The sequence below is a fragment of the Vombatus ursinus genome, unplaced genomic scaffold, assembly GCF_900497805.2.
Source record: "Vombatus ursinus unplaced genomic scaffold, bare-nosed wombat genome assembly UNPS02014798.1, whole genome shotgun sequence".
Taxonomy (NCBI): Eukaryota; Metazoa; Chordata; class Mammalia; order Diprotodontia; family Vombatidae; genus Vombatus; species Vombatus ursinus.
The window spans coordinates 8,970,851-8,985,372 of record NW_020954576.1 but is presented as its reverse complement, the minus strand read 5'-3'; the positions used below and the strand labels follow the sequence as shown (position 1 = coordinate 8,985,372).

Genomic DNA, 14,522 nt, shown 5'->3' with positions numbered 1-14,522 from the left:
GCTATTTATTATTATTATTATTATCATCAGGTAGTACAGCGGATAGAACACTGGGCCTGGAGTCAGTAAGACAAGTTCAAATCTAACCTCAGCACTTACTAGCTTTCACTTCACCTGTCTACGTGTTTCCCCAACTTTAAAGCAGACATAATAATAGCATCGACTTCCTAGGACTATAGTGAGGCTCAAATGAGGAGCTATTTCTAGCTTATTCCTTTCCTCTCCCTCTCTTGACCAGATTCCTCATCTGTAAACAATAACTCCGACTTCCATGGCACTATAAAGTTAAAGAGTTAAATAGTAAAAATCTCTTTTTATAGAAAAGGAAACTGAGGGTTAAAAGTACTTAAATGACTTAGTATTTATCACTCACCTATTTGGAACTGGTATTTGAACTTCCTAATTATAAGACCAGAGCTCTTGCCAAATGTGATTTCTTACTGCGCTAATGTTTTCAGATTCTGTTTCAAAGTCACATTTTTGGTAGGAATTCTGAATTCAGATTCGGATTTTTGGTTGGGAAAAAAGGCACAAACTGGAAACCTAGCTGAAAACACGGCACGCACAAGTTCAGAAGGAGCAAGGCCCCTCCCTAGTCTGGTCCCAGGCGCGTGCCCTGACCTGGGACCCTGGGAGCGCGCGCGCGCACGCACAAGACGCTGAGGCGACCTAGGGAAGCAAAGCAGCCGCAGTGGCTGCGAGGCGGGGACGCGCGTGACGAATGGAGCGGGTTTTGGCCGAAGCGCTGCTCTCTCAGAGCCAGGACCTCCGCGTCCTGCTCCGGGCGCTCTGTGTCTGGGAGTCCCCGACCCCAGCGGAGCGCGTTGAGACGTTACGGTTCCTTCTCCAGCGTCTCGAGGAAGAGCAGGAGGGTGGCGGCGTCACGAGCTCGCGTCCCGCGGCTCCGCTGCTGCAGGAGGCGGTGCGTGAGGTCGCGACGGGGCACCTCGTGCCGCTGCTGCAGGGTCTGCGGGGCAGCCAGGCAGGGGCGCCGGCCGGGGAGTCCTCGGCGCCTCGCGACCGCCGGCGCCGCGTGCTGAGGGCGGCGGGCGGAGCCCTGCGCTCGTGCGCCCGCCTGTCCGGGGGCCCCCAGCTGGCGGCAGGGCTGGTGCACGAGGCGCTCCTCGACCTGCTCGCCCTGAGGCCCTCGGCGGGCCCGGAGGAGGAGAAGGAAGAGGAGGCCCGGGCAGCTTCGGGGGAGCGCGGCGGGCTGGGCGCCGAGGAGGCCGTGGAGGTGCTGGTGGCCGTGGGCCCCTGCTTGCGGCCGCGCGAGGATCGAGCGCTGCTGGAGCGTGTGGCCCGGGTGGCGCTGGCCGTGGCGCTAGGGGACGAGGACGACGAGGAGCCCGGGGTCGCGGCGCTGGTGGCCGGGCGGCTGCTGCCAGCGCTGGGTCGGAGCAGCGCTGTCGCTCTCCGAGCGCTGTGGGACGGGCTCCTGCCCCGACCGGAGGAGGAGGAGGAGCCGGAGCCAGGGGGGCGGGGCCCAGTGCCCCACGCGCCCCGCGTCGCGAGGCTGCTGCTGGTGCTGAGCGCCCTGGCGGAGAGGTTGCTGCCCACCCCGGGCGTGGGCGGAGCTTGGGGCGCCCCCGAGGAGGAGGTGCCCGATGCGTGGCGCTGCCATGGCTTCTGGAGGGCGGTGCAGGCCGGCCTAGTGCACGCGGACGGGCTGACCCGCAAGAGAGCCCGCTATCTGCTGCAGAGGGCGGTGGAGGCTTCTGCGGGGCTGGGGGCCGAGTGCAGCTGCAGGGCCCGAGATGCAAACGGTACATGCCTCACCGCAGGGACCCAGACCTCAAGCTGGGGGGGGGGGGGAGGGGGGGGGGGGGAATTCCTCGAACTTAGCCACACCCTCACCCCTTTTCTTTTTGTATTCCTACACGATTTTCCTCTCCCATTGAGGATCAGCAACTAAAGATCTTAAACACATATTGAGGAAGGAGCACTGAGAAGTGACTTGCCCAGGATCACACAGTTTATATGTCAGAAACGGGATACCCCACTGCCATTTTATAGACTTTTAAAAGATGCATTAACGTGCACATCAATTTCAGGGTATATTTCCAGTTGAAATGGCTAGTTTGTATCATAGGTGGTCCTCTAAGTCGAGTTGCCTACTAGTACATCCTTTAAAAGATGCATTGACTGTGTACGTCAATTTTGTAATATATTTCCAGTTGAAATGGCTAGTTTGTATCAGAAGTGGTCCTCGAGGTTAAGCTACCCGTCATTAGCTGAGATTTCATCAGCCGTTACCCTCCCTTCATAAGATCTGAACCCTTAGGTCTGTATTTCCCTTCTGAATATGACCTCAGAGATCCAATGACTTTACGTTTGAGAACACCAATGTGTTTGCAAATTTGCTGAAAGCAGTAGAGTTCCTAGGATTTTGTTCTGTGCAAAATGAAAGGCACACAAAGGTGTGTATAATAAAAAATCTGCAGAATATAATATAATAGAACCTTTATTGCAACGATGAAACTAAATTTAAGATATTGAATCAGATTGGCCTATTATTTTCTTTTGTTCTCCATCACATTGAAGGACTTCTACCTTGTTTAATTTCCTTTCATGTAGAAGTATCCTCTTTAACTTCATTCCCTGTTAGTCCCAGTTACTACAAACTCCCCTGGAATTCTCTTGTGATCCACTTGGGAGCGTTATTTCCCATAGATTTTAGAGGATGTAAGAGGCTGCTAGATAATATCACTTTATAGACGTATCAAAGGAAAGAGTTTAGTAAAAAAGTCAGAATGAGAATGATTGAGTTGAGAATTTTTTTTTTCCAGCTCATGGGCTTGTGTCTTTTAATGAGGTTGCTGTCAAAAGAACAGATTTAGTATTAAGGTCTCTAATTTTTATTCCCGTTATGGTAGACTTCAGTTTTCCAAGTATGTCAAGAACACTTGACTCAGCTCTTTTTTAGAGAGTCTATTAAAGTTTACTGTAGATTGTGTTTACAGTAGGCTGTATTTGTTTAATTCACCTTGAGTCAGAATTTCTACCTTATAGGTGGCATTTGGCAAGTTATTGTGAGCAATGTGTTCTCCCCTCCTTTAGAAAGGAGTAAATGCAAGTGGTAGAAGAAACATTCTTTTCAAAGGGTAATAACTTCCCAGATTTTATTACAGCTAGGTAGTCAGGAAAAAATTAGGGAGTCATAAACATACTGTAAATTGCACAGGGTTTTTGAAAATAAGTATTGGCTATTTGGCGGGAACTTTTGCTGCAGTTGTAAATGTATTAAATCAGTTATCATTTGCTAGTAGGATTAAAAAGATTAATTACAAAACATTTTTTACCAGCCTATAATATTTTTCACCAACTGTTCACATACTTAACGATGACAAGAATATTAATCAACTTATGAAAGTGATTGTAAGCTGTTGAAAAAACTGTTGTGCTGTAGATGTTTACTTAATTTATTATTCTTAATTGCTTCTTAATTTCTTTTTAGGCCAGGCCTCCTCTGTTACTGAACTTTTGCACGTGGGCTTGCATTAGATTTTTACATATTAGAAAGCATTATTTTCATAATGCTAATGACATTGTTATATGAAAGTACCATCCTTAGTGAATATTTTGAAATTAGTAATAGACGAAAATGACTGTCTTTCTGTTACATTAGAACCAAGTCTGTTTTGGTGGTTGGATAAGAAAAAAGGACAACTCTTGAAGTTTTGGGAAAACTACATTTTAATAATGGAAACTCTAGAAGGAAATCAGGTAAGTGATTCAATGATTTTTATCACCACTGTCTTTTCAGGACAAATTCCATGATACAGCAAAATGAATTCTTCAGATTTTCAATAAGATAGGACATATAATAATCACTCTTTTGGCTTTGATTTAGCATGATAAAGTACAGGTAGACATGTCTCAAATTTTGATAGCTGAAAAAGCTGAGTACAAATCATATTTTATAGATAAAATTATCTTCCTTTGACTTAACATTATAATTATGGAAATGTGCAGCTTTTTTTTTTCTTTTTCTTTTATCTTTTTTTGCAATTGAGCATCAGTTTCCAGTGGTTCCTAAAAATTTAGTTGTTAGATTCCTGGCCTTTCCAAATGAATGGAGTATAAACAAATAATTGAACATAACAGGGGAGTACTTATTTCAAAGAAACCAACCATGACTTAAATTCTTAAGTGAATAATTTATCTGTTTTGTTATTTTGGATTTTTTATACTGAGGTAATGTCTATTGACATATTATGTTACACACATTTAGGTAATTTATAAGTGCTGATGAAAGCATCAGTTCTATGGACTATTTATAGACTATCTATGGACACTGGAAGTTAAAGTAGTTTATAGTTGGCTTTGAAATGCATTTATGTGTATGTGTATACAAATATATTTAAATAGGACTAGGAAATGCTGTAGTGGAAAGAACGCTAGACCTAAATCTGGGTTCCAGTCTTAGTTTTCCAACTTACTACCCGTGATCTCTTGGGTATGTGGCGTAACTTCTGGGGCTCTTTCCTCAAATGTAAAATGAACTAGGGTCCCTTCTAGTTTTAACATTGTATGATTTTAGCAATTCCCCAAACAGTGAAAAGGTGATTCAGGGAGTTTGATTCTCCCATATTTACGAGGCAGAGGTGTTGTAAAGAAACTGACAATTACAGAGAAAGAGGACTGTAGTAAAAATCAGGAGATTTGGGTATTAGTTGTGATTTTGCTGCTCATAGTGATCTTGGGAAAACGCAGGAATCTGTGCCTCAGTTTTCACACCTTTAAAATGGGTGTAATGCCTGTTCTATCATTAGCTACTGATGCGAGTTTGAATATATCACTTGATATTTCTGGGCTGTTTGCTCATCTGTGAAATGAGGGGATTAGACTAGATGACTAACTCTGAGGGCCCTTCCAGTTCTAAGTCGGTGTCTACAATGCCTACCTACCTCAGTGCTATTGGGGATCAAAGATCAAATTAGAAATGAAGGTAATATATGTAAAAGGGCATTAAAAATCACAAAATGGTATGTAAAATCTGTAACTCATCACCTTTGTTCTTCATAATTCTAGTTCTCTGATTGAACCTGTGTGCCATATAAAAGAAGCTACATGTTTATAACCATTAAATTCTTAACAATTTCCCAATGTGATGCCGAGAAGTAATATTGTTACTGTAATGATACTAGTTCTAAATCAGTTTTTGGAAGTGTTTTTTCATCAGTTACAAAATCTTTTTGTTTTTATATTTCAGATACATGTTATAAAACCTGTTCTACCAAAGCTAAACAGTTTATTTGACTGTGCAGTGTCAGAGGAAAAAGGTAATGGTTGTCCTTTCAAGAAGATGACTTATTCCTAAGCTTTTAAAACATGTCATCTTTGTGTGGTAGCATTACTTTTGTTATAACCCTTCATTATTCCTTTAAAATATCTAGTTTTGCCTCAGTGATTGTGAGTTACTTTTTTGGACCTTTAGAAACATTTTACTCGGATGGATATGTAAAAGGTGTATTAGCATACTAAAGTTTGGTGGGGACTGCAAATAAGAATGAATCAGGGTCCTTGCTTCTGTTGCATTGACAGTAACAGAAGATAGATGATTATTCCTAATTGCCACATAGCTGGGATTTCTTAGTCAGGAATAGAGAATTTCAAGGTAACTCTAAAATAGGGGTTTTGGGCCTTAACCACTACCAATATTATGGATTCTTTTCAGTGGAGGATGTATAGAAGCTATTTATGTAATTCTTACTGATATCTTACAAGACAGTTTTATTAAATTGAAGTCCCCATCAATGTAATAAGCAAACATAGGTTAACAGTATTTTGTATTCATGTGAATGATTAAGTACTATATTATAGTGTTTACATATGAGAATTAACTTGGGTTAGATGGGTTTTACTACCTGTCTCAGATAATTACAATTTTAATAGGTTGACCCTTTAGGAATTGAGCCTTATTCAGCTTATTGCAGTAATTTTCTGATGCACTGGGATTTTCACAGACCATAAGAATCTATGGTCCCACCTGGGGCTAGAATTTAATTGAATCCTGGTGTGACTTCACTTAACTATCTACTATTAAAATGATATGCTTATTATTGTGCTTTGCCCACAGCTCTTGGAATGTAAAATCAAATGGCAATGAATGATTTTTAAAAATTACTGCTGCCAAAGAATTTTAGAAGCTTCTTCATGTTGATTGTAGATAATGAATTAATTTACTTATAATATGGTGTGAATTGATGTTGAAAAATCAGTTTTACAAAAGAATTAAAGGATAAAAATATTCATTTCTGAAGAACCAGAAATATGTATAGTAAATAGAAGATAACCAAGACAAGTTTTCAGTCCAATTTCCTCATCTGTAAAATGGGGATAATAATTTTGATATGACTGTTTCACAGGGTTGTTGTATGGAATGTACTTTGTAAACCATAAAACATTCTATAAATATGAGTTATTGAGTATTGAAAATTTTTATCACTAATTCTAAATTTGTACCTCTTCAAAGGAAAGAATTTCTTTCATTGTCAGTTCCCAAATTTTATATAGTTACCTCTGCAATGAAAGACTGGCTGACTCCAGTTGATAATGAAATTTTGGGGGTATTTGGTAATTAAACTTTTTCAAATGGCATTCAATACTAACCCACTTCCTACTGAATTCTACTCTTTAGTGATCAGTGTAATAAGGAGGTTAAAATTGTGTACGTTTTAGATTAATTTGATAACTCAGACCAAAGGCAAAATTGGGCTTTTGTTTTGACAGCATGTTGGCTCCTCCATCCATCCTGGCATATGTGTATTTATAAAAGAATGTTTGAAAGTGAAAACAAAACCCTGACCAAAGAAGGCATTATGCACTTTTTGGAACTCTGTGAAACAAAGGGTCTTCCAGGTGCACCAGGATTTTCTGAGGTAATGGTAGTGTTCCCTGTCCCCATTGCCAGAAGACCAAAAGACATTTGTTGTACTTTTTATTCCTAAGAATTAATAGAACATCATTATTATGTGACTTGTTTCATGGCTTTAGGGAAAACAAATTTTACCCCTCTGAGCATAGCTATTACATATAGAAAAAGCCAATTGATAGCAAGATTAGCTTATAAAGTAGGTGTTGGTTTTGTCTAGTATTATAAAAAAGTTTTATTGTATTAGTAATATAGACCACATAAATATATCAGTGTTAGTGCAAATTATGACTTAGAATAAAGCCTATTAGTGATGTTATGCCTATGATTCACAACAACTATATCATGGCTATACTTTTTCATTAAATACAGCCATTTTAAGTGTTTTGGTCCATGATCATCCTAACTTATAATTATGTTTTTCAGTAATTACATGTATAGGGACATTGACAGAAAACCAGTTCTATAAGTATTAAAGATACATTTATAAACTTTGTCATTTTAGAATAGTTTACTGCTTATGGCAAATACTGATTTTTCTGCTTTAACAAAGGTTTGCTCTACCCTTTTACTTATTATCTGAATAGCTAACATGATATTTTTAGAAATGCCATGTAACTAATCTCATTAAGTCCCATGATCCTGTTTGTGAATTTACCACCTTAACCAATGTCCAGCAAAATTCCAGAGATATAATTTAACATTTTTTTTCCTTTAACTTCCAGGTAAGGGGCTTGAATCTCCTCTTGAGCACCTTATTCTCTCTTTCTGTCACTGCCTTTATTCCAGCATGTTACTACTTCAGGTTCCTTTCCTGCTCCTTGAACCAGCACATGAACCCTCTTCTCAGTATCCCAAACTTTTATATCAGGTGGGCAAATAGCTCTACTGGCTTTATCATTCTGGCAGAATTTATCTGCTTGAAAAGCACATCATTGTATTCTGGCTTCTGTTAATCTCAGAGTCAAACTTTAGTGTGAGAGAGGTCTGTTTTGTTTTGTTTATAGCAATCCTTCCTTCTCCTTATGTAGGGTGAATACAAATCAAAGCAAGCCTAGTTATTTGCTGGATTTCAAAATTATAAATACAAGTTAATATAAACCATATGTCTTTTTTTTTTTAGTTTATTATTGGACCACTAATGGAAGCCCTTTCAGAAAGTTCTTTATATAGCAGGTAAATCTTCTGATACCTAATTATGATGCAGAACAATAAGGAAAAGAATATGTTTGTCATAGGTTGGTACAATGCCAAATATCCTATGGGGTGCCTGACTTTAAATTGATGGTTTGTTTTAATATGGCCATTACTCTTTACTGTGGCTGTTCTCATCCCTCACCTTCTTTTCCTGGTCTAAAAAGCTTTATCAGTTTTTTTCCCTTCCTTAATTAAAAACAAACAAGACCCCCCAAATTCTTCACTCTGTAATTTCTCTTATTTCTTTTTTCCCATCCTTCTCCCTTCTCTAGTATGTGCCCCCCACCCCTTCTTTTTGGTTTTTAGAAAGTTCATCATCATCACCTCCCCTCCCTCCCACCACGTACACATCAGTGGTTTTGGCTTTCACTTGGGCCTGGCCTTGTTGAAGTTGGAGACTTTGGTCATCCTCCCATTATCAATGAGAAATACCACTGATCTGGAATAAGAGGAGATTATGAGTAGTTTCTATATTCTTTGTATTCCTGAACTTTGTTTTCAGGAATTTTCCACAGTTTTTAAAAGTAATTTTCTTCATAAATATTGATACTATAAATAGAAGTTAACATTCCTGTGTTTAACATGCCTATATTTGATACTTATAGAAAGCTCATATTTGTCTATGTTTATTTCTTTTAATAATTAGATTAAGTGAATAAGTTCAGGATTTTATGTGCTAATGTATGTTACTATTTAGCTTAATTTGATCACTATATAAGGAGTATAGCAATACTTGTCGTGCCAATTATTTTGTAGTTTGCATAGCTCATTACTCTTGAATAGTTTGCTGTAGCAATTAGACAGCTGGAAAGCAGTAAAACCCAAGAATATACTTAGTGTTTTTAATAAAGTTTGGAAAACATTTATTATGGCATGCTTTTAGATTCTAGTGGTCTAATGTGTTCAATTAATGGATGATGTTCATAGCAGAATCATATAGTAGGAAAAAATGACTGGTAATTGTTAACAACTAAATGCTATAATGAAATAATTTATTGCTAATATCTGTCTTGACCATGAATATTATTTTTTTATCTAGCAAAAAAAATTAATTTTTGGTAATGTTATTTTGGCGACAAAGTTTATATATACTTCAGTACTTGACTGAATTGTGATCCAGAGTTTAGCACAATGCCTGGCACATAATAGGTGCTTAATGTTTATTGGATTGGATTGATAGATCTTCCATAGGAGATCCCACCTAGTGTGCTGTGGCTCTTCCTTGGGTCTTTTACTATTCTGTGGGCAGGGTATTGTACTTGGATTGTCTGCATGCCATCCATCATTCTGCTGCATTGCCAGTCTACCTTCTTTTCCAGTGCTACTTCTGGAGAATATCTTCTATGTGTACAAAATTCATACGTATTCTTAAATTAAAAAGTAAGATGTTACAGCACAGGTCATGATTATATAATATTATATTAGGCCATATCCAATCTCAAAAGGTAAAACACAAGATCCTGAGTCTCTGTAATCAGAAAATCCTGATCCACCCTCTAAATGTACTGCAAAATAGGATATGTACTCAAGAAAAAAAATTTTCAACTTTGTTTAATCATGAAAGACTTGTGGGCCATGGTGCACTTAAATGGATTCAGTGTCATATTTCATGAAGACATTTATTCAACATTTTTTTTTCCTCCCTCCATTGTAGGTCACCAGAGCACAAGACAGGAAGCTGTTCCCCTTTGGGAATGAAATTACAGACATTTTTAGTCACTTATGTTTCCCTCCTTTCAGAAGATAAAAAAAGTAGGTTTTAATGGAGTGTTTTATTCTATGAATATTGTCTTTTCTAATTTTTTAAGCATGTGAGGCATTCTCATTCCTAATGTAATTAAACAATAATTCAACAAACATTTATTCACATCTGTTATATACAAAGCAGTGTGCTAGCTGTTGGGTGTAGTGTTGTTGGGTGTGTGCTAGCTATTGGGGAGGTGGAAGGGGAAGGGAGCAGTGTGACAACGTGGACATAGATAAACAAATACAAATTAGTTTGAAGACCAGTCAACTAGCAGGATCAGCAGAGCCTTCACGGATGAAATAGCACCCGAGATCAGCCTTGAAAAAAGGGTGCTAAGTGTTCTAGATAAGTAGAGAGTGCGTTTTAGGTATGACAGGTGTAGAGATGTGAAATGTAACACTGAGTTTTGAGAGTAGTTCAGTCTGGCTGGAGTGTGGCTCACGTGAAGGGAAGTAAGATGAAATAAGGCTCGAAAGGCAGGCTGGAGCCAGATTGTGGAGGTTTTTTAAATGCCAGGCTGAGGAGTGATATTTACTTTTGGAGACTTGGAACTGTCAAAGATTTTTGCCAAAGGAGTGACATGGTCAGAGTCTTGTTTTAGGAATTTTAATTTGGGAACTATATGAAATATGGATTAGGGAGGGGCAAAGCTGGAAGTAGGCAGACCAGTTAGGAGACTATTTCAGTAGTCCAGGTGAGAGATGACAAGGGCTTGTATGTAGTAGGATAGTAGCCGTATGAATTGAGAGAAGGATGTGATGTAGAGGTGTGACTGACAAGATAGGCATCCAATTCAATATAGGATATGAGGGAGAGGAAAGAGTAAGGGAAATCCACAAGACTGCAAGAGTAAGGGAAATCCACAAAACTGGAAAGAAGATGATTCCCTCAAATTTTGGAGGATGGGCAATTTTAGTGGGAAGAAATGAGATAATACTGTTTCAGGAGTGAAAAAATTGCTCTCTTGCTCTTTCTGGGTGTCCTTTTTCTGTCAAAATTACAGAGGTATCTGATGTTGTGATTCACTCAGGAAGACTGCTGTTGTACATAGTACAATAGTGTATTAATGTAGGACTTCTAAAGCCATTTAATTTTTAGAATGAAGGAGGATGGCTTAGAAAATTTTTGAAACTAAAATGTTTAAGTTAGCTAAGTATAAGAGCCCTTTGTATTATATCTTTCCTATTGGCATATGGATCATCCCTTAATTCTCATTTCTAATAAAATTAATCACTAGTACAGTAGCCCCTTTATAGAACCAGATTTAGATAGAGATGTTAGACTTGCCTTATGTTAACAGATAATGAACTGAAACTGTCCAAGGTGATTTTCACTCCAAGAGGTTAGGAAGATGAGGTTTACTGAGTTGGCAAGCAAAGCAAAGAGTTGATATCATCCTGTTAATAGCAGGCAATGCTTGACATTAGGATACTTTGGTTTTATTTTCACTTCATCCTTTCTAATTAGCATGAGTTATTGTTTGGATTAAGTGAGATAATATTTGTAAAGCTATTTGCAAACCTTAAAGCACTGCATAAATGCTAGCACTTATTATTTATATTACTAATAGAAGTTGAGTGGTCCTGGTCATATCATATAACTTTCCTATTTTCCTATAATTGAATAATTGAATATTAAGGTGATCACTGATAATATATGTATAGAACTTAGAAGATATTAAGAGGAAGGTGTATTATAATAAAACATTTTTTATTCACAAATTAATTAGACAGTCATTCAAGCTTCTCTCCTTTTCCTTCTCTATTCCCTTTCCCTTTATATAAAGATCTTGCCAGGAAAATGGAGCAGAAAGAGCAGTGGGGAGAAATTGAGATATCTGGTATTTAGGTGTGCTGTTTAATATTTTAATGTAGTGCAGCACTTTGTGGCATGAACTTTTGATCAAAGGTGGCATTTTATCCTGGTTTTCTAAGAAAAGCATGATAGGGTAGCTTCGGGGGAAAAGAGTAGCCAAAAGTAAAATCAATGAGTAAGCTGTGTTAACTTAAACAAGCCCTTAAAAGTGTAGCTGGGTAAAAATGTATTCAGTATCTCTGTCTAGATGAATGAATGAGAACCACAAAAAAAGGAGACTTTCAAATAATATTAGTTGCTGTGCCATTTTCACATAAACAAAATTCAGATGTCTTGATGAAATCATGAATTAAGTAATAATTCAGCAAATATTTATTAAGTGCCTTATGTATCAGAGCTCTGTGATAAGCACTGGGAGTATACAAAATTTAAATCTTTGCTCCCGTGGAATTTTATAGCTTAGGAGGGGGATAAAAATAACTATAATACAAAAGAAAACAAACCACACAACTATCTAAGAGAAGTATAAAGTACTTACTATGTGAGATTAAAGGAGGAAAACATTTCCACTTAGGGGGAGCAAGTACAAGTTTAAGGTGGACTTTAATGAATGTTCAGGAATTCAACAGACTGAGAGGAAATATGTTCTCCTTATCCCCACGAGATTAATGAATAATTGAAATGTAAAACTTTATGACTGTCAGATGATGTCGGTATTTAGTAATTATGTAGTACCATATACATATGTGTGTGTGTACATATTTAGCAGATTTCAGTCCAGAAGTTGAAGAAATGAAAATATAATATAATATGGAAAGAAAATTCTGAGTTTCCTTGGTCAAAGAAAGTAATGTTGATTTTTTGATTTGTCTCTGTATTAACCTTTGAGGGAGGGTATACGCTGGATTTTTTTCTTTTGGTATCGAACTTTATAACCTCTATAGAGGTTAAGATGGCAGATGTAGCTAAATTTTTTTGTTATGGTTATTGGGTGTACAGAGTACTTCAGTATGGTTATTGGGTGGGTATACTTATGTAAAGTAATAATGTGAGGAATACAATTTGAATTACTTTCAGAATTTTCTAACTTTGACCTAAATACCTAATTTAGTTTTGTTCTGGAGTTAACTTTAGTAAAGCAGAATACTTAATTTATCTAATGAAGGGGAAAAGTAAATCAGAAACTTTATTTCCTATTGATTTTCTTTTCTTTTAGGTAGTTTCCTATTGAAATTTATTAAGAAGATGACAAGTAGGCATTGGTGTGCTGTTCCAATTTTATTCCTGTCCAGAGCTCTGGCACACATCCCACCATGTAAAGTGCTTGGGGTAGAAGGCCTCCTAGCTCTCAGGTATTCATTTATATTCAATGAATATTTAGGCTTATATAGGAAACATTGTGAAAGCTTTCTTCACAAATTAAATGTTTTAATTTTCTGCTGGGAAGTTGGATCCCATGGTAACACTACTATTTGTTTTCACATCTGTACTTTACTTGGCCTTGGGGGAAAAACAAAACAAAACAAAACAGCTCTGTAATGTAAAGCTGAGTATTCTGGGCATGCTTTCTTTTATGTATGACTTACATAAATAATGTAGTACAGAACTTTAGGTTTCTGAAGCACTTTAGGTAGCACTAGTAACTTTTGCATGTTAGTATTTAATCAAGTAAAGATAGAATGATAGCTAGATTTATATAGTATGTTTATATAGTATAGCATAAAGGTTTGCAAAGTGCCTTACATACATTGTCTCATTTTATCCTCACAACATCCCCCTGAAGTAGATACTACAGATATTATCACCATTTTATAGATGAGGAACATGAGACTTAAGAGATAGTAAGTGATTAAGGCTTCTTTTCTTTTTCCTTCAGTGTTTTGTCCCTTACTGTAATTGGGATCCCTCCAGAGAACACCACTTTCTTGCCACACTTCCCAGTACTGCATATATTTTCTCTTATACTGGTAGCAAGGGGGGAGGGGAATTAGAATATTCCTTGCTCCATATTGCCACTTCCAGACTCTTCCTGCCTCTTTCACTAAGCAATCTCTCTTCCTTTGAGTTTCATCTCTCTCCATTTGTTGTCCTATCCAAATCCTAGTGGCTGTTATTGTAATGACAGTATTCGCCCTCCTTTCTCAGTGAGTTCAGTTTTTTTTTAAGAAAGTGCTTCTGCCCTTCATAACATCCTGCTGTCATTCATACCTCAAATACCCAAATTTTACTTAGTGCCCATGACCTATTCCTTTATTCTATCTAAGCTACATACAGAAGAGTCATGTCCTTGATCTCCCCATCACCCACAAATGTTCTGCTTCCTTATCATAAACTCCAAAATTCCTTTATCTGATCATATTCTTTATTATTCCATCTTTCTCTTTTTTATAACCTCTAACCCTATTCCTTATTTTCATCATGATCTCCATTCCTTCCATGCCTCAGTTCTTCCCCCGGGTATCACCTCTGTGCTAGCTGTACTCTCTTCCCTTTCTTGTCTCAACCCTTTAGTGAACCAGTTCAGCTTTACATTGTTATCCATTCTCAAATCCCTTGCCTTTTGCCCCATCTTTTTTTTTTCATATTTTTATTTTTATCCTTCATTTTCTTTAAGATTTTGAGTTTAAAATTATCTTCCTCCCTTTTGTAACTCCCCCACCCATTGAGGAGGCAAGCAAGTAGTATGATTTCAATTATACCTGTGAAATCTATCAGTTATTCGTGTGAAATCCCCCTTGCCCTGTCTTCGAACATTCCTTGCCACACCTCAACATTGAGTTATTCCTACCATCTGCCTCCTTTTCCTACCTAAGTGCTGCTGAACAAAATTAAGGGATGTAACGAAACTCTACTGATTGGGTCCACAACAAATTTATCCAATCTCACCTG

General features: G+C 38.0%; 1 protein-coding gene across 6 annotated transcripts in view; it reads left to right on the top strand.

Moving 5' to 3' along the window:
* The first annotated feature begins 669 nt into the window (after window positions 1-669).
* The window catches only part of LOC114049576 (probable methyltransferase TARBP1), a 90,676-nt gene continuing 76,823 nt past the window's right edge, over window positions 670-14,522 (top strand). For 3 of the 6 annotated variants that reach the window (XM_027870826.1, XM_027870825.1, XM_027870824.1), the window contains exons 1-7: window positions 670-1,763; window positions 3,626-3,723; window positions 5,213-5,282; window positions 6,733-6,881; window positions 7,998-8,050; window positions 9,726-9,823; window positions 12,850-12,985. In XM_027870826.1, the coding sequence (XP_027726627.1) occupies window positions 722-1,763; window positions 3,626-3,723; window positions 5,213-5,282; window positions 6,733-6,881; window positions 7,998-8,050; window positions 9,726-9,823; window positions 12,850-12,985 (1,646 nt within the window). In that variant the 5' untranslated portion in view covers window positions 670-721. The remainder of the gene's footprint in view (window positions 1,764-3,625; window positions 3,724-5,212; window positions 5,283-6,732; window positions 6,882-7,997; window positions 8,051-9,725; window positions 9,824-12,849; window positions 12,986-14,522) is intronic. The other 3 variants (XM_027870830.1, XM_027870829.1, XM_027870828.1) reach the window with 2 other exon arrangements.